The following is an 18,445-nucleotide window of genomic DNA, read 5'->3' on the forward strand; positions in this document are numbered from 1 at the left end:
GCTGGGAAGGGGCTCAGCCTGGAGCAAAGGAGGCTCAGGGGGCCCTTGTGGCTCTGCACAGCTCCTGCCAGGAGGGCACAGCCGGGGGGTTTGGGTTCCCATTTTCCATGTAAAAACCTCCAGGATCAGAGGAAATGACCTCAAGCGTCACCCAGGGAGGCTCAGGTTGGATTTTGGGAAAATTCCTTCATGGAAAGGGTTGCCCAGCCCTGGCCCAGCTGCCCAGGGAGGTTTGGAGTGCCCATCCCTGGAGGGATTTAAATCCCTGTGGATGGACCACCTGGGGACAGGGTCAGTGGTGGCCTTGTAGGGCTGGGAATGGTTTGACTCAATGTCTTAGAGGAGTTTTCCAATCCTAACAATTCCAGAACTGTATAAAGAACATTTCCTTTATTCCCTGGGGCTCACATCATCCCAGTGTACCCAGGTCCTGCTGATCTCCTTGGAGAAGCCCAGCCCTGTGGGAATGCAGAGCTCTCCACATTCCCAACCCCCACAAACAGCGGATCCAACCAGAGCTGCTTCCCTGCATTGCCATAAAATTCCCTTTTCATACATCCCTGGACCCCAGCTCCCTTTTCCCGAGCACATTGCTGATGTTTGTTCCTGTGTCCTCCAGAAACCTGAGGGTCCCTCCTTGGCAGCTCCTCGTTAGGCAGCCATCCCTGATCCACTAATGAGGATGTTGCTGTTGCAGCAGGGCTGGGCTGAGGTGTCTGGAGCTGTTCAGGCAGAGCTGCACTCGGGGAATTGAGGAGCAACTCATCCCTTCTATTTTTGGAAAGGAGGAATTGTGCTCCAGGGGCTCTTAGATCCATGACCTCGGCTTGCAGGCCTGACTTTGGCATGGCTGGGATGGATTTAATCCTGCATGGATTTAATCCTGCGTGGGTCTAAACTCAGCAGGGAAGGGGCAATGCCACGATGGGTTGAAGCTGCCAAAGGGGAGATCCAGCTTCCCTCAGTGCCTCTGGATCAAATCCCCACTGTTGGGAAGGATGGAAGTTTGACAAGGAAGTCTCACAGATATGGGTGCTTGGCAGAAAGATTTTTGAATGTAGAGTCTGATGAAGGAATAGAGATGGAAGCAAGTTTTGATCTAGAAGAAAATAATTGCTGAGCCAGCCTGACTGGATAACCAAGGAGGCAAAGGGTGTGTTAGTTAGAAGGGGTTTTTATGGCTCAGAGCAAAGGATAAACCCACCCCAAACAAGAAGATGTTTGTACCAAGCACAAAGAGAGCACAGGCAAACAAGTCAGCAAATGTGGCAAGTAGAAAAAAGATCTCAGAATTTTCCACTGCAGGAAAACTGAAAAACAACTTCTAGCTTAAACTGTGATGCACTGACTTTTAGTGACTGGAGAGCAGTAACATGAATATGGTAATTACAGCAGTTGTGATGGGCTGTAGGTAAAAGTTAAGGTACAGATTGGTTCTGCTGTATGAAGATGCTCAGCACAGAAAAGTCTATAATGTATTGTGACCTAAACTAAGGGTGTGCAGGCCTGCCTGCAGCTGGAGCTGACAGCTGTGGGCACAGCTCTGTCACCCACCACCCTGGGCTGCTGTGACACCTTGGATACAATAAACTGCATTTGGGAGAGCCCCTGGAGTCCCACATCCCTCATTTGGGGTCTTACAGGGGCGCCCAATGTGGGGCACCATCAGTAAGAGCCTGAATGAGGGATGGGGGACTCCAGGCCTGCCTGCAGCTGGAGCGGACAGGTCTGGGCACAGCTCTGTCACCCACAGCCCTGGGCTGCTGTAATGTCTGGGATGTAATAAACTGCATTTGGAAGAGCTGCCTGGAGTCCCCCATCCCTCATTTCGGCTCTTACACCCCACGGAATGAATCCCCCCAGTGTGGGATCTGGGAGCTTTTGTAGCCTGTCCCGAGCAGAAGCAGCGAGGAAGTGCCTGGAAAAGCTGAGATCCTCCTCCCTCCCTCCTGCTGGAATCCTCAAAGCCACTTTGTGCCTAAATGGCAGCACGAGCCCACACACAAGGCAGGAAATTGCTGGGAAAGGGAGAGGAAAAGCCCCCAGGTAAAAAGGTGGAACCCAGGAAATTCCTCTGACTGCCCTGGAGGACTCGAGACCCTGGGAGGGGGCTCAGAGACCCTGGCACAGAGCCCAGGACCCCTGTGACTGTGATTCTGACCCATGGAAAAAATGGCCAACCTTATATGAGGATCTGCAAGCCGCGACAGTTTAAGTAGAATGACGGTGAATTTATCACAGGGTGAAAAATAGATTTTTGGGGTTTTTAGAATGGGGGTTCAGGGGGCAAGATGGAGGAATCTGGGCATGTCCTGTCCTCCTCCTTCTTCTTGGCCTCCATCTCCTGCTGTGATGGTGGCACTTCTGGATTGGTTTAGAGTAGAAGGTCACTGTCTAACATAGGTGATAGGTATTGGGAAGTTATTGTAAATGAAGTACACATTGTTTTTAGTATAAAAAGCCAACACCACCCCAAGGTGGGCAGTGTACCTCTGTCTGACCTGCTGGACAGAATGTTATGGATTAGAAATAATAAACAACCTTGAGAAGGAGAACAGAGGAATCCTGACTCTTCCTTCGACAGCAGGACTGGGAAAAGAGGCTTGTACACATCTTGGGGTCACTCTGAGCAGCTGAAATCCTTAGAAAAAGGAGCTTAAAGATGTGAGTCACCAGAGCTGCAGCCCCCAGGCTGGAAAAGCAGAGGATTTCTGGAAAAGTTCTAGAGGAGGGGGAAAAAGAGAAATTCCACAGAGGAATGGGATGGGGATACCTGGATTGGCTTGCGTGGATATTTGGGAATATATAAACACTGAGCTCAGCTGAAAAACCTTCATAAATGTGATTTATAGTTATATTTGTTTGTAGTTTTTGATTTTAGGGAAAGGCTCTTCCCCCAGAGGGTGCTGGCACTGCCCAGGCTCCCAGGGAATGGGCACGGCCCCGAGGCTGCCAGAGCTCCAGGAGCTGCCAGGGATGCCCAGGGTGGGATTGTTGGGGGCCAGAGCAGGGACAGGAGTTGGGCTCTGTGATCCTTGTGGGTATTTCCCACTCAGGATATTCCAATTGACAATTCTCTGGTAATTCCACCCTTTATTTCTATCCTGTAACTCCCCACTCTGCTCCCTGAACCTCAGAATTTTCCATTTTTGACAGGGCGCCCAGACAAAATGATCTTGCTCTTGCCTCAACTTTAAGCCTCTTTATTTCAGAGACAGGCTCAGGGCAGACTGAAAAATGGGATTTTTATTCTTTTTAATCCCTGACAGGAGCAGTGACTGCTCAGGGACCCCAGTGGGAGGTTCAGGGACGCACACAAGGGTGGCTCTTGGCCTTCAAGGGACACCTGCCCTGCGTGGGGGGAGCCACCCCTTTGTCCCAGAACAGATCCAGGTATTTTACCAGCTGGAAATCTCTCCTGTGTGCCGGGGAAAACCCTAAATCCTGCCTGTGACATGAGGGGTTGGAATTAGATCATCTCTGAGGTCTCTTCCGACCATTCCACGATGATCCTAAAGCAACTGCAATGCTTAAAGCTGCTATGGGAATATTTTACCTCAGTTATTCCATGTATCATGTCAGAAAAGGACACCTGAAAGATCTGGGATTTGAGAAGCTTCTCTTTATTTCTCCTTGACCTGGAAGTGCCGGAATTTTAAAGGCAGTGAAAAGGAAATAGGAGAAAAGAGAGAGTAAGTAAAAAAAAAATAATTATGAGATGTAAGATAAATATGTTTTATTTGCCTAAACACAAATTTTTAGAACTAGAACTGTTCTAGAACTCTTTAGCTGAAGAGTTTTCTTCTCTTTTCACGTGGTGTGCAACTTCCACTGGGATCTCTCTGTAGCAGCAGAGGAGAAACACAGAAAAATATGAAAGAGATTTTCATCGCTTGTTCAGTTTTAGGATTTTTTTTCTTTTATTTTTCCCTGGGTTTATATTTTTTAGGGCTAATTTGAGGTTTTTGAAGGCCTGATGATGAAAAGAAAGGACCTGCCCTATTGCAGGGTAGGCAATAAAAAGTTGATTTTTGCTCTGTAAAATAACAGTAAAAAAAAAAAAATAGAAAATATGATGGGGAATGGAGCTGAAGGAGGGGAGATTTAGGTTGGATTTATGGAAGGAATTCCTGGCTGGGAGGCTGAGGAGGGGCTGGGATGGAATTCCTGGAGAAGTTGTGGCTGTCCCCGGATCCCTGGCAGTGCCCAGGGCCAGGCTGGACATTGGTTCTTGGAGCAGCCTGGGAGAGTGGGAGGTATCCCTGCAGAGGAGGAACAAGATGCATTTTAAGCTCCTTCCCAATCCCATTCTGTGTTTTTCTGATTCTAACTCGAAATCTGGGAATTCCAATCCACTCTTGTTTGAACTTCTTGGAGTAAATAGTTACAGGAATGCTGCTTCCAGCCTGGCAGGGAGCTCAAACCCTTCCTCTCTGAGCGCTGCGTGTCTCGTTAGGAATATTGGCTTTGTGTTCCTGCAAGAAACGCTGGCTGTAAATGAAATGGATGCACACACAGCAATGCATATAAAAATATAATTCAATTATGTTCTATTACTTCGGTTCTGCCTTTCAAATAATGCCCCAAACTGGAGGAAATAATGTCCTTTCATTTCCATTCATCACAGCTGAGAGCCTTGTCAAGGACATGACTTGCTGCCTGTACTTTGATATTGCTATTAAATTATTGGGTTTCTTCTGCATTTCCAGTAATCCCTAAAGCCAATTGTGACATTTCCTCAATTCCATACATCCAGCCTAAATACCTCTATTTGTCTTACTGTAATTACGACACGTTGGCGGTGGATTTTTTCGGGCTGCTCCAAGACTGACAGATGGATTTTCCTCCCCGTGTGATCCCAGCCTCAGCTCCCCATCCCAGGCAGCAGCAGGGACTCCACCCCTTCAAATCCCCTCAACATCTTCATCTGATCCTTGAATAAATCCCAAAATGATTTGGGTGGGTTGGGGCCTCCAGGATTATCCCATTCCACTCCCTGCAGGGCAGGGAAGCCTTCCACTCTCCCAGGTTGCTCCAAAACTCATCCAACCTGGAACATTCCAAGGATGGAGCAACCATAGCTTCTCTGGTCCAAAGTGCTTGGCCTTAATGAGCCTGGTCTAATTAAGAGTGTTAAGGATAACTTAATGAGAGTTTGCTTTGTGCACATTCTGAGAAAGCCTTGCCCCAGTCATTGATCAAGATCAGGGTGTGTTTCCTGCTGGTTTGGGATTATCCCATTCCATGCCCTGCAGGGCAGGGAAACCTTCAACTGGGTCAGGCTGCTCCAAACCCCATTGAAATTGGAACATTCCAAGGATGGAGCAGCCACAGCTTCTCTGGTCCAAAGCGCTTGGCCTTAATGAGCTTGGTCTAATTAAGCATGTTAAGGATGACTTAATGAGTGTTTGCTGTGTGCACATTCTGAGAAAGCCTTGCCCCAGTCATTGATCAAACCCAGGATGTTTTTCCTGCTGGTTTAGGATTATCCCATTCCATGCCCTGCAGGACAGGGACACCTTGCTAACTGGATCAGGTTGCTCCAAACCCCATCCAGCCTGGAACATTCCAAGGATGGAGCAGCCACAACTTTTGTGGTCCAAGTGCTTGGCAGCCTAGTCTAATTAAGCGTGTTAATGATGACTTAACGAGTGCTTGGTTTGTGCTCAGTCTGAGAAAGCCTTGCCCCTGTCATTAATCAAGTCCAGGGTGTGTTTCCTGCTGGTTTAGCACCTTGTGAGGACTGGGCTATGTTGGAGCCATTAATAATTAATTTCCTAATCAATCTCCATCCATCTGCCACTGATGCCTGGCTTGCCTTTAACACGAGGCCACAAAAATGGATGTAATTCCCATTTAAATTCCTGGTAGTGCCTGGAGCAGCAGGGCTGGGCTTTATGACCCGTTGTAATTCCAAGAGCACTTTGTCACTGGTGCCATTGGCAGCTCTGAAATCCCAGGATGTGGTGTTGGGGAAGGTGAAACAGGAAAGCCTTATAAATATGATTGCCTGGCAAAAGATTTTGAGAATATGGAAACTATAAGCGAGATTGAAATGAAAGCAAGCTTTGAGATCCCTTAGTTACTGAACAACTGGAAAACAATGGTGTGGCCAGCTGAAGGCAATCCCCTTTTGATGGAACAACACCCTCTGCTTGCAGACAGGCCCAAGGGTCAGAGCAGACCCTACAGCTTGGCAGAAGGGGCCCAAAGAGGAGTTTTTAGGGTTTAAAATGGAACACAGTGTGGTGATGTAATGATTCTTATAGGCTGTATGGAAATGCTGTAGGATTTGTATCTTGTACTGGATTGGTTAGTGAGAATTAGAATATTCAGCACAGAAGACGACTTATGGTATTGTAACAGGAACTTTGCTCTCTTTTTACTCTTCCATGCTCTCTCATCCTCTTTACCATGCTTCTCAGAATCTCTGCTAGTCAGAGTGACTCTGAGATACACAAGTCTCCTTTCCCAGCCCGGCAGTCAAAGAAGGAGTCAGGATTCTTTTGTTCTTGTTCTCAAAGTTGCTTCTTATTTCTCATCTATAACATTCTTTCTCCGACCCGCTGAGGTCTGTCTGGCAGGTCAGTCCATGGCACACTGGCCACCTCAGAGGCCAGTTGTCTTTTTATACTAAAACCTAGGTGTACTTTATTTACCATAATTTCCCAATACCTATCACCTATGTTAGACAGTGAGTTTCTACTCTAAACCAATCCCAAAGTGCCACCATCACAGCAGAAGATGGAGGCCAAGAAGAAGAAGGAGAAAGGCTGGACATGCCCAGATTCCCCCATCTTGCCTCCTGAACCCCCATTCTAAAAACCCCAAAAATCTATTTTTCACCCTGTAACAAACTAACCATTATTCTACTTAAACTCTCTTGACTTGTAATTCTTCATAGAAAGGTTGGTAATTGTTTTTTCCAAGGGCTAAATCAAATGCACAGGGGTCCTGGGCTCTGTGCCAAGGTCTCTGAGCCCCTGGGCAGGGTCTCAAGCCCTCCAGGGCAGCCACAGGAATTTCCTGGGTTCCGACAGACGCTCTTGCCTTTTCTCTCTTTCCCACTTTTTTTACCTCTTTCTCCCTCTTTGGGGCCTGCTCTGAGCTGTGGCTGGCAGCTCCCAGCAGGGCCCTTGCTTGGGACCCTTTGCAATAAACCACCCAGGCCCTTTGCAATAAACCCCAAGTTCCAAGGCCTGGCTTCAGAGATCTCTGGTCCCTGTCCATCCCAACCATCCTATCCCCGTCCGTGGCTCCCGCACAGAAGCTCTGAATGGGAGCCCCTTTCCCAAGGCTGCAGCTGCGGCCTGAATGGGAGCGGGGCGGATTCCCTCGCATCAGTAGGGCCTTGTTCTGCCAGGGGAGGAGCTCCCAGGGGCTCTGCCGCTCTCTTTGTGCCCTCTCAGAATCTCTGCTGCTCACAGTGACTCTGAGATACGCGCAAGCCTCGTCGAAGAAGGAGTCAGGATTCTTTTGTTCTCGTTCTCAAGGTTGTTTATTATTTCTTATCTCTATCATTCTTTCTCCGACCCGCTGAGGTCTGTCCAGCAGGTTGGGTTGAGGCACTCTGCCTGCCTCAGTGTTGAATTTTTATACTAAAACCGACATGTATATTATTTACCATAACTTCCCAATACCTATCCCCTATGTTAGACAGTGAGCTTCCACCTTAAACCAATCCAAAAGTGCCAACATCACCCAGAAGATGGAGGCCAAGAAGAAGGAGGAGGACAGGACATGCCCAGATTCCTCCATCTTGCCCCCTGAACCCCATTCTAAAAACCCCAAAATTCTACTTTTTCACCCTGTGATAAATTCACTGTCATTCTACTTAAGCTCTCTTGACTTGTAATTCTTCATATAAAGTTGGTAATTGTTTTTTCCATGGGCTAAAATCGAGGGCACGGGTGGTTTTGACTCTGTGCCAAGGTCTCTGAGCCCCCTGTCAGTGTCTCAAGTCTTCCAGGGCAGCCAGAGGAATTTCCTGGGCTCCCACAGTCCCCTGCCAAGTCAATCCTGACTCTGAAATGTGGGATTGGCGCTGGGAAACCCCAACTTCAAAGGGCAGGGGGGACGCAGAGCCCTCAGGACACGGAGGTGTTCTTGTGGTGTGCAAATGGGATGTTTGGGAAGCGTGCTCCAGGAAAGTTTTGGGAGTATTTCCCAGAGCTTGCTATTGTTTGGTGATGATTTTTATTATTCCTAACAGAGTCCAAGGGAGGTTTTGACTGGGAATGTTGGCTGACTGAGGCTCTGCTGGGGTAGAAGTTGTGTCCGGGAGAAGTTTTGCTGGCCAAAGCTCCATGGCCCAGTATTCCCCTCCTTAACCTGGAAGTCATTTAGGACAGACCTTGGCTTGGGAAAAGGTTTTGAGAGTGATAACAGAACCCATTTAGTCCTGACTCCTTCTGGCAGGGATGGTTTCATTTGTAATTCCTGGATTTTATTGGATTTCATACATGAACCTCTCCTGTGTTCTGTGGATCCCTGGCAGTGCCCAAGGCCAGGTTGGACACTGGGGCTTGGAGCAGCCTGGGACAGTGGAAGGCGTCCCTGCCACGGCAGGGGTGGCACTGGATGGGATTTAAAGTCCTTCCAACCCAAACCATTCCAGGATTTTATGATTCCCTGGCTATAACTCGCCATTCTTCTCTCCTTTAGCAGAGAAATATCAATATAAAGGGCCACTCGTGAATATTGGGAATATTGAGAATATTCCCTGCATAAGAGGGGTTTGACCCTTTATCTGCTCCACTGAGTCCTATTTGCTGAAAACCTCAACAACCTTCCTAAATTTCTTAATATTTTTTTGGATTAAATCCAGCTTGCCATGTCTGTGGCTGCAGAAATCCAGGGATTTCTGCTTGCTTTTTTTGGGATTGGAGCTGAAAGTGAAACTTGTGATGTAAATAAAGGGAAACTGCTGTATGCAAACCCTCATTTCCATGTACTTTCTGTCTGGAGTGTCGGGATGAAAGGGATGTGTCCCAGCCTTTTTATCCCATCCCACTTTGTTCCTGAAGGATGGCAAAGGGCTCCCTTTCATCTGCAGGATTATGGAAATGGCCCCACCAGCTTGGGTTGACGTTGGTGCTTTTATCTTTTGCTTCAAGTTTTGAAGGATTATCCATGGTTCCCTTGTTCCCTGTCTCGAGATTTGATGGGAAGTGGGAGCAAAGAGCAGCTCCTTGCTGAAAATTTTTCAGGAAAAATAATAAAGAGGAAGGGAGAGGGAAATAGGTGCCAGCTGGGTGTTGGTGATGACCCCACAGGTTCTGGTTGTACCTGGATCCCTGTTTCTGACACCTTCTGCCAAAAATAAACCTCCTTAAGCAGAAAACATGGCACAATTCCCAGTTTCCCAGCTGGAATTCCAAACCAGGGATCTATCAGCTGCTGGAGGCATCAGCTGGTGGAAGAAGAGCTCAGAGGTTGTGAGCAAAGAGACCCTGGCACAGATGGCGGAGCTGACTGGTTTGGGGTCTGGATTTTTAGCCATGAGCCCAATTCCTTTGGTTTACATTACCTGAACAAGGCATTCATGCTGGGAAGGATTTGAGGAGGAACTGGAGGGCATTTGGGAGGAACTGGAAGAGAGGGCTTGCATTGTGAATCTCTGCTCTCCTAAGGAGTTTCCTTCTGGCGACCAAGGACTGGACTGAGGGAGTGGCTGGAGCTGTGTCCAGGAGGGATAGGATGGACAGCAGGGAAAGGTCCCACTATTCCAGAGGGTGCTGGCACTGCCCAGGCTCCCCAGGGAATGGGCACATTCCCAAGGCTGCCAGAGCTCCAGGAGTGTTTGGACAGCACTGCCAGGGATGGACAGGGTGGGATTGTTGGGGGGTCTGGGCAGGACCAGGAGCTGGATCCATAATCTTTGTGAGTCCCCCCGACTCAGCATATTCCATGAATAGGATGTTCCCAGTTCTCCCAGTGCCAGGACAGGTACAAAGGAGCTCTTTCCATTTTATTTTTTTTTTTGTTCCCGCTTCCAAATGCAGACAAAGCAAATTCCTCCTGGGTGAAGCCCAAATGAAGCAAACTCTGATTTTATGGCTGATTTTTGTATTTGCCTCTAGTGCTTGGTTTGTGTTCCTTTAATATTGAAATAAGATTCCCATCTAAAGCAGAACACCCGGGAATATCTCCCTGTAATAACAAGGATGGGGATGTGATTTGGAATGTAACATTTTTATTGCCTTTTCCTTTTTATTACCACATTTGCTGGCATTCTTGGCCCAGAATGTCAATCCTTCACCTTCATTCCTGGGGTTTTTTTTTGGAATTGCCGCTTTTCCTGGCCTAGCAATGGATATTTATACATTGGTTCATCATTTATGCAGCTTAAAGGATGCCTTGGAGCAAAGCCTGCATCCAGCAAGGGTGGATCCCTCTCCACAGGGGACACGGGATGTCACAGCTCAGAGTGTGATTTTATCTTTATCTTTATCTTTATCTTTATCTTTATCTTTATCTTTATCTTTATCTTTATATTCTCTAATTAATTGCTGCCCTGCCCCTTATTATTGAGCATTTGCTCCTCTTCTATCACATGGGAATATTTCATGGAAAAGCAGAGACAAGAAAAGAGAATTAAATGTAATCCCTTCTTTCCGAGATCAGCAGCATCTCCCCATCAACCTGTGCTGACTGCCCCCAATACACCTGGAATTTTATGGGAATTTTATGGGAATTATGGGAATTAGGTGTGAGCTGAAGGTTGCACATCCCAGAGAGGGAAAATCGCCTCTGTCTGGGATGGTTCAGTTTCTCCATGTACAAAGAGATGGTGTCCCAAGGGAGATGCCTCTCTGCATTCCAACTCCAGGGATTCATCCCAGTTGGCAGCCAAGTTCCCAGGAGTTCACTGGGGAGAAGGTGGATGAAGAGGGATGGATGAGTGGCAGGATCTCACTTGAGGAGAGCAGGCTTCCTATGCCAGACAAGTTCTTTACTAATTCCTTTTTCCAAGGTTTCCAAAGCAGTGTACTGGCACCTGTCCCACAAGCAGACATGTTCCATCCCAAATGTGGCTTCAGAGCTGTCCGTCCATCCATCCATCCATCCATCCATCCATCCATCCATCCATCCATCCATCCATCCATCTATCATCCATCCATCCATCTGTCCATCCGTCCGTCCATCCATCCATCCATCCATCCATCCATCCATCCATCCATCCATCCATCCATCCATCCATCCATCCCTACCTGCCTCTGCATGCCCAGGGGATGTGGCTGCCCCTGGATCCCTGGCAGTGCCCAAGGCCAGGTTGGACATTGGGGCTTGGAGAAGCCTGGGACAGTGGGAGGTGTCCCTGCCATGGCAGGGGTGGCACCGGGTGGGCTTTGAGGTCCCTTCCCAGCCAAACCATTCCTGATTCTGTGATTCCATGGCTTTAACTCTCCCTGCTTTTCTTCACCTCCTTCTCCTTTCCTTACTGGAACAACCAGTCAGAGCTGGAACAAGAAACCAGTGAGTGCCAGGACACAGGGAATGGCTTCCCACTGCCAGAGGGCAGTGATAGATAGGATATTGGGATTTAGGAATTCCTGGCTGTGAGGGTGGGCAGGCCCTGGCACAGGGTGCCCAGAGCAGCTGTGGCTGCCCCTGGATCCCTGGCAGTGCCCAAGGTCAGGCTGGACATTGGGGCTTGGAGCAGCCTGGGACAGTGGGAGGTGTCCCTGCCATGGTGGGGGTGGGATGGGATGATCTTTAAGATCCCTTCTATCCCAACCACTCTCTGATTCTGTGATCCCTGTGTTTCTGCAGCATCCCCTTCCATCAAGCTCCTCGTGGACGACCCCATCGTGGTGAACCCTGGAGAAGCCATCACCTTGGTGTGTGTGACCACCGGGGGGGAGCCGGCACCCAGCCTGACGTGGGTGAGGTCTGTGGGGGTCCTGCCCAACAAGACTGTCCTGAACGGGGGCACCCTGACCATTCCCGCCATCACCTCCGAGGATTCTGGCACCTACAGCTGCATCGCCAACAACAACGTCGGCAATCCCGCCAAGAAGTCCACCAACATCATCGTAAGAGGTGAGTTCAGTTGGAAAACCATGGACTTTTCTCCTGGAATATTATTCCAGTCCTAATCCAGTGGGACAGCAACATTCAGTGTTCAATGTTCAGCATTCAATGTTCAAAATTCTACATTCGTTGTACTACATTCGTTGTTCAACATTCAGTGTTAAACGTTCAACGTTCAATGTTCAACATTCAAAATTCAATGTTCAAAGTTCAAGGTTTAACATTCAACATCCAACGTTCAACATTCAAAATTCAATGTTCAATGTTCAACATTCAATGTTAAACGTTCAACATTCAAAATTCAATGTTCAACGCTCAACATTCAATGTTAAACGTTCAACATTCAGCATTCATTTTTCAATGTTCAACATTCAAAGTTTAACATTCAACGTTCAATGTTCAACATTCAACATTAAATATCCAACCTTCCACGTTCAACGTTCAATATTCAACATTCAATGTTCAATGTTCACTATTCAACATTCAATGTTCATTGTTCAACATTCAATGTTAAACGTTCAATGTTCAACATTCAACGTTCAAAATTCAAGGTTTAACATTCAACGTCCAACGTTCAACATTCAAAATTCAATGTTCAATGTTCAACATTCAGTGTTAAACATTCAACATTCAGCGTTCATTGTTCAATGTTCAACATTCAACGTTCAATGTTCAACACTCAACATTAAATATCCAACCTTCCACATTCAATATTCAATGTTCAATGTTCAATATTCACTATTAAACATTCAATGTTCATTGTTCAACATTCAACGTTAAACGTTCAACGTTCAGTGTTCAACATTCAACATTCAATGTTCAACATTCAGCATTAAATATCCGACCTTCCACATTCAACATTCAGTATTCAGCGTTCAATATTCAGCAGTGGGGGTTTCCTCTGTTTCCAAATGGCCCCGGTTGGACTAAATCTTGAAGGTCTCTTTCAGCCTTGATGATTCTCTGATTCTGGGATTTTGGGTAATTTCTAATCAGTTATGGGATGAATTAATGTTGGTTTCCAAGCCTGCCAGAGTTCTTGCGCTGGGATCAAAGCCCTGAGGTGGAACAAGGGTGGTTTGGTACCTTTATGTGTTGGGGTGATTGCAGCAGCTTTTCCTTGCAAAGTGGAGAGAAATTGGTTTGTTCAGCCTGGAGGGGACTGAGGGGATGTGATCTTCACCATCCTCCTGAGGAGCAGCTCTGATTGATGGTCCCTGTGACAGGGACAGGAGCCAGGGAATGGCTGGAGCTGGGCCAGGACAGGCTCAGGTTGGATCTTGGGGAAAGGTTCCACTATTCCAGAGGGTGCTGGCACTGCCCAGGCTCCCCAGGGAATGGGCACGGCCCCAAGGCTGCCAGAGCTGCAGGAGCCTTTGGACAGCGGTGCCAGGGATGCCCAGGGGGATCCTTACAACTCAGGATGTTCCATGGTTCTGTGAAATGATCACCAAAGGCCTTGGATGCATCCCAAGCTCCTGGAGCTCTCACTGCCTCCTTCATCTCTTCCTTCCTCCTTATCTGAAGCTGTTCCTGAAACTAAGGCTGGGAATGTCCTCCCTGGTGGGGAGCTTGAGATTGATCCCTGTGCTTTAATTCCAGGAAACATCAGGAGAAGTGTCTGTCTGAGGTGAAAATAAAAGAGGAGGGCTTGCACAACAACTGCTCCCAGCTGGAGGGAATCTGTCCCTGCTCGTTTATTCCCTTCTGGAAAACCCCTGGGGCACAGGCAGTTGGTTTGGATACAGAGCTGGATTGGCATCATCAGAGAGGATTCACCTCCCTGAACCAAACACTTCATCTGAGCCTCATTTTCCACAATTTAATCTGGGGATGGCAGTGAAACATAAACTCCAAGATGTAGGAATTTGAAAGAATAACTTGGGATTAATCAGACTCAGGAAAAACTGATGGATAAAGAGCCAGCGTGGGAATATTTCATGGAAACCACAACCCCTGCTCAGTTCTTATTGCCTAACATCTCCTGCTGTCCAGCAGGATGAGGAATTAGGAGCTAATTCTCTCCTGGGGGTCAGGGAGGGAGCATTGGATCAGCCTGGATTGGATCAGGAGATGCACGTGGATTTATTTGGAATTTCGTGTTTGAATTTGAATTTCTGACATTTGGCTCTGAGGTTTTGTTGTCATTCCTCAGCTCAGGAATATTAATTTGCTGGGATTTACATGGGGGTGAGGTGGGGAAGGGGAATTGGGAGTGGAAAACAGCTTGGAATAAGGAAAAGGTGAGGAGGAACTTGGTGTGAAAAGAAACCTCAGTGTTTTAATTGACCCAGCAGACAGTGCCAGCCAGCCCAGAGGAAAAGCCACATCCCTAAATCCCTGCAGACACAAATTCCATGTGGCATGGCATCATAATAAAAATAATAATAATAATATCCCCTCTCATTTTTATTTATAGAAGACGATGCCTGGGAGCTGCAAGATGTTGTACAAAGTCTCATTAAAACACTCCAGGTGGTTTTTTTTCCCTTTTCCCTCTCATGTCTGTGGCCCTGTTAATGCTGAGAAGGAACCACAATGAGAAGAAACTATTAAATAAATGAAGCTCAGCTCCTTCCTAGCCCCAGTTTTATTATTTCTCCCTTATTATTTCTGCTAAATGGGAAAAACTCCTTTAGAAGGAAAAAATCTCCATTCCAGTCTTGGGTTTATCTCTGCTGCAAGTGATGCTGAGTTGAGGAGTGAAATGTGAGAGAAAAGCAGAGTTTGGGTTGACTTTGTGTGTTTATTTCTCAGCATTTTGCCTCATTTCTCTCTCACTTCGGCTCATTTTGCTGTTGTGGGTCAGGATTTTCACACAGCAGCTGAGGAGAGAAGAGAATTTGCTGGAAATAGAAACTTCCATGCCAGGCAGGAAAAGCATTTGGTAAATGGAGTTCCCATCTTGTGCCAGGTGCACCCCGAATCCCAGGATTCAACAATAATCCCCCAGTCTGACCCAGAAATAAATCTTCCCTCAAAGCACCAGCAGGGCTCCGAGGAAATTTTTTTCCTTTTAAATTTCGCTAAATTTCATTGTCTTTATCCGAGTGTGCCTTTGTTGTCTGTGCTTCATTCCATGAATGAAGCATCTCCATGAATTTTTTTCTGGATGTTTTCCTATTTTTGTGGCTGCTGGCCACCCACACCTGGCTCCAAAGGTGGAGAGGCACTTGGGACAAGGAAACTGTAGATGTGTTGGAGGAGGCCATGGAGCTGCTCCAGGGCTGGAGCCCCTCTGGAGCCAGGCTGGGAGAGCTGGGAATGTTCCCCTGGAGAGGAGAAGCTCCAGGGAGAGCTCAGAGCCCCTGGCAGGGCCTGAAGGGGCTCCAGGAGAGCTGGAGAGGGACTGGGGACAAGGGATGGAGGGACAGGAGCCAGGGAATGGCTCCCAGTGCCAGAGGGCAGGGATGGATGGGAGATTGGGAATTGGGAATTCCTGGCTGGATTGAACAGGACAAGGGGAAATGGCTTTAAACTGGAAGAGGGTGGATTGAACGGGATATTGGGAAAGGAATTCCTGTCTGGGAGGGTGGGGAGGGGCTGGGATGGAATTCCCAGAGAACCTGGGGGTACCCCTGGATCCCTGGAAGTGTCCAATAGACAGGTTGGATAATGGGGCTTGGAGGAGCCTGGGACAGTGGAAGGTGTCCCTGTCCATGGAAAGGATGGGAATGGGATGGGATTTAAGGTCCCTTCCGCCCCAACCATTCCAGGATTCTCTGGTTCTAAGGTGTGTCCTCCATCCAAGCAAGAGAGGAAAATGCTGGATGACATCCTTGAAGGACACCTGCACATCAGATTGGGACACAGGGAGAGCCACAGAAACGTTTTCCAGGGCTTAAAGTCGAGAGCACTGACAGGGCTGGGAAGGGTGTCAGGCTGTGTGAAAATCATGGAATATCAGAATTGCTGAGATTGGAAAAATCCTGTTAAACCATCGAGTCCAACCCTCCCCCAGCACTGCCAAGGCCACCACTGCCCTGTGTCCCCAAGTGCCACATCGACAGATCTTTAAATCCCTGCAGGAATGGGGACTCCATCCCATTCCTGGACATCCTGTTCCATTGATTCCCTCCTGAGGGAATCCCATTCCCATCTTTGATCGGATCCCTCCTTCTTTGCCATTGTAACAGCAGCACATTCTTAATTCCATTTGACCCTGCCTGTGTGGCTTTCACCTTCTGGGCAGTGGAAACCTCATCCTTGGAGTTAATTTTTCCGAGGGGTGGGATTCCCTGTCAGTTGAAATAGAAAATAATGACCGTGCTCAACACAGCAGCACAAAAGCTCTTCCTGGACAAAAAGCTCTCCAGGGAAATCCCTTTTTAAGGCCAGGATTGCTGGAAGTACCTCTGGATTATCCCTTTAAAAACTGTGCGTGAACTGTAGGCGTGGCTGCTAAAAAAAAAAATATTAAGGAATAAAAACAGGAGGAGGAAGCTCAGATTGGGAAATTAATGAACTTTTGTTGCTTTTTTAATTAAATAAAAATCCTGGGATTTTGTTCTCTACACCTGCCTTCCTTCTGCTTTCCTGTTCTTTATCCCAAAGCTATTTTTGGGAATTTCCCTTGGGGTTTAGAGGAGTAAAGGATAAAATTAAGGCTGGTTGGACATCAGCACCTCTGGAATGTCCCCAGATTCCACCAGTTGAAATGTGAGCAGGGCCCCCATGAGCTGCTGAGCACCAGAGCCTGGGAAAAGCTCTGGGATTTTATTCCAGAGGTGGAATTGGGGTTTGGTGGCAGTGACAGTCATCACCCAGGAGAGTGAGCCATGGCACATCTGGACTTGTGGTCTCTGCCTGGAATCTTCTGGGATTGGTTGGGAATTCTAAAATCCTAAAATGTTGGATTTTCCATGAAACTGGCGCAAGGATCTTTTTTTCATCCCTTCTTTCCTCTCTGTATCCTGGGAAGGGCTCCCAGGAAACAGAATTGAATAAATTTCGGGATGTGGGTCTGGCACGTGTGGTCACTGCCTGGAATCTTCTGGGACTAGTTGGGAATGCCAAAATCCTAAAATGTTCATTTTTCCATGGAATTGGCAGAAGGGGCTTTTTTTTTTTTTCCCCCATCCTTTTTTTTTTTACTTTGTATTCTTGGAAAAGCTCCCAGCAATTGGGAGAATGGAATAAATTTAGGGATGGGGGTCTGGCACATGTGGTCATTGCAGGGAATCATCTGGGGTTGGTTGGGAATTCTAAAATCAAAAAGTGTTGGATTTTCCATGAAACTGGCACAAGGAGCTTTTCCCCATCCTTCTTTTCATCTCTGTATCCTGGGAAAACCTCCCAGGAAACAGAATGGAATAAATTTAGGGATGGGGGTCTGGCACGTGTGGTCACTGTGTAGAATCATCTGAGGTTGGTTGGGAATTCTAAAATCCTAAAATGTTGGATCTTCCATTATATTGGAGGAGGAGGGTTTTTTCCATCTGTTTTTTTCCTCTCTGTATCCTGGGAAAAGCTTCCAGCAAGTGGGAGAATGGAATAAATTTTGGGATGTGGGTCCACGGTGGCCTTGGCAGTGCTGGGACAACACCTTGCCTCGATGATCTCCAAGGGCTTTTCCAGCCTCAATAATTCTGATTTTCCATTTTTTTTCCTGGCTGGAGAATTCCAAAGGTCTTGGCAAATATCCTCAGGCATCTCCTCCATGGAGAGAAGCCCTCTGTGATGGGATTTCAAAAGGTTTTAAGCAAGCAAACCTGATCTCCTCATCCAGGGTGTTCCTACAGCCATAAATTCCCAGTGTGCTCCTTAAATGTTTACAGCTCTGGGAGTGAATGTGGGGGAAAGTCGAGCTTTGGAGTTGAATAAATCCATTTATTTTTATTATCTGCCACAGGCTCAGGCCTGTGAGCTCTTCCCAGGCTGGAGGGTCATGGATGAGTTCATAAAAGGCTCTCCAATAAAAACGGAGATGGTTTATTGATCCTTCTGCCCTTTCGTCCGGACTTCCTGGAATTTTTGTGAGCAGGAATTTGATTTTGAAGGGAGTTTGCTGCTCTGGAGGACATCATGAGGAACCTGTTGGGCACCACGTGTCTGGAAGGATTTATCAGAAGGGATTTCAGGAGATGGGATTCATCTGATCCCTCTCCTTGTGTTCGGGTGGACATATTTTTCCCCAGTTTTGTCCTGGGGGTTCTGGGGACAATGGCTGGACATGAGCCCAGGTGTGGCCAGGTGGAAAAGAGGCCAAAGGCACCTGGATTGGATCAGGAATTTTGTGGGAGCAGGAACAGGGAAGGGAATGTCCTGATTGTCCCCTGTGCTGGAGCTGCTGGAGCACCTCAACCGCTGCGTCCAGTTCTGGACCCTTCAGCTCTGGAAGGACCTGGAAGGGCTGGAGCATGTCCAGGGCAGGGAATGGAGCTGGGAAGGGGCTGGAGAATCCCTGAGG

General features: G+C 47.6%; 1 protein-coding gene across 1 annotated transcript in view; it reads left to right on the forward strand.

Annotated features, from left to right (window-relative positions):
* MDGA2 (MAM domain containing glycosylphosphatidylinositol anchor 2) overlaps window positions 1-18,445 on the forward strand; it is a 148,001-nt gene that overhangs the window by 42,314 nt on the left and 87,242 nt on the right. Inside the window, 1 exon segment of the mRNA XM_014311868.2 lies at window positions 11,776-12,045. Coding sequence (XP_014167343.2) covers window positions 11,776-12,045 — 270 coding nt within the window.

This window comes from Geospiza fortis, unplaced genomic scaffold, assembly GCF_000277835.1.
Source record: "Geospiza fortis unplaced genomic scaffold, GeoFor_1.0 scaffold23, whole genome shotgun sequence".
NCBI lineage: Eukaryota > Metazoa > Chordata > Aves > Passeriformes > Thraupidae > Geospiza > Geospiza fortis.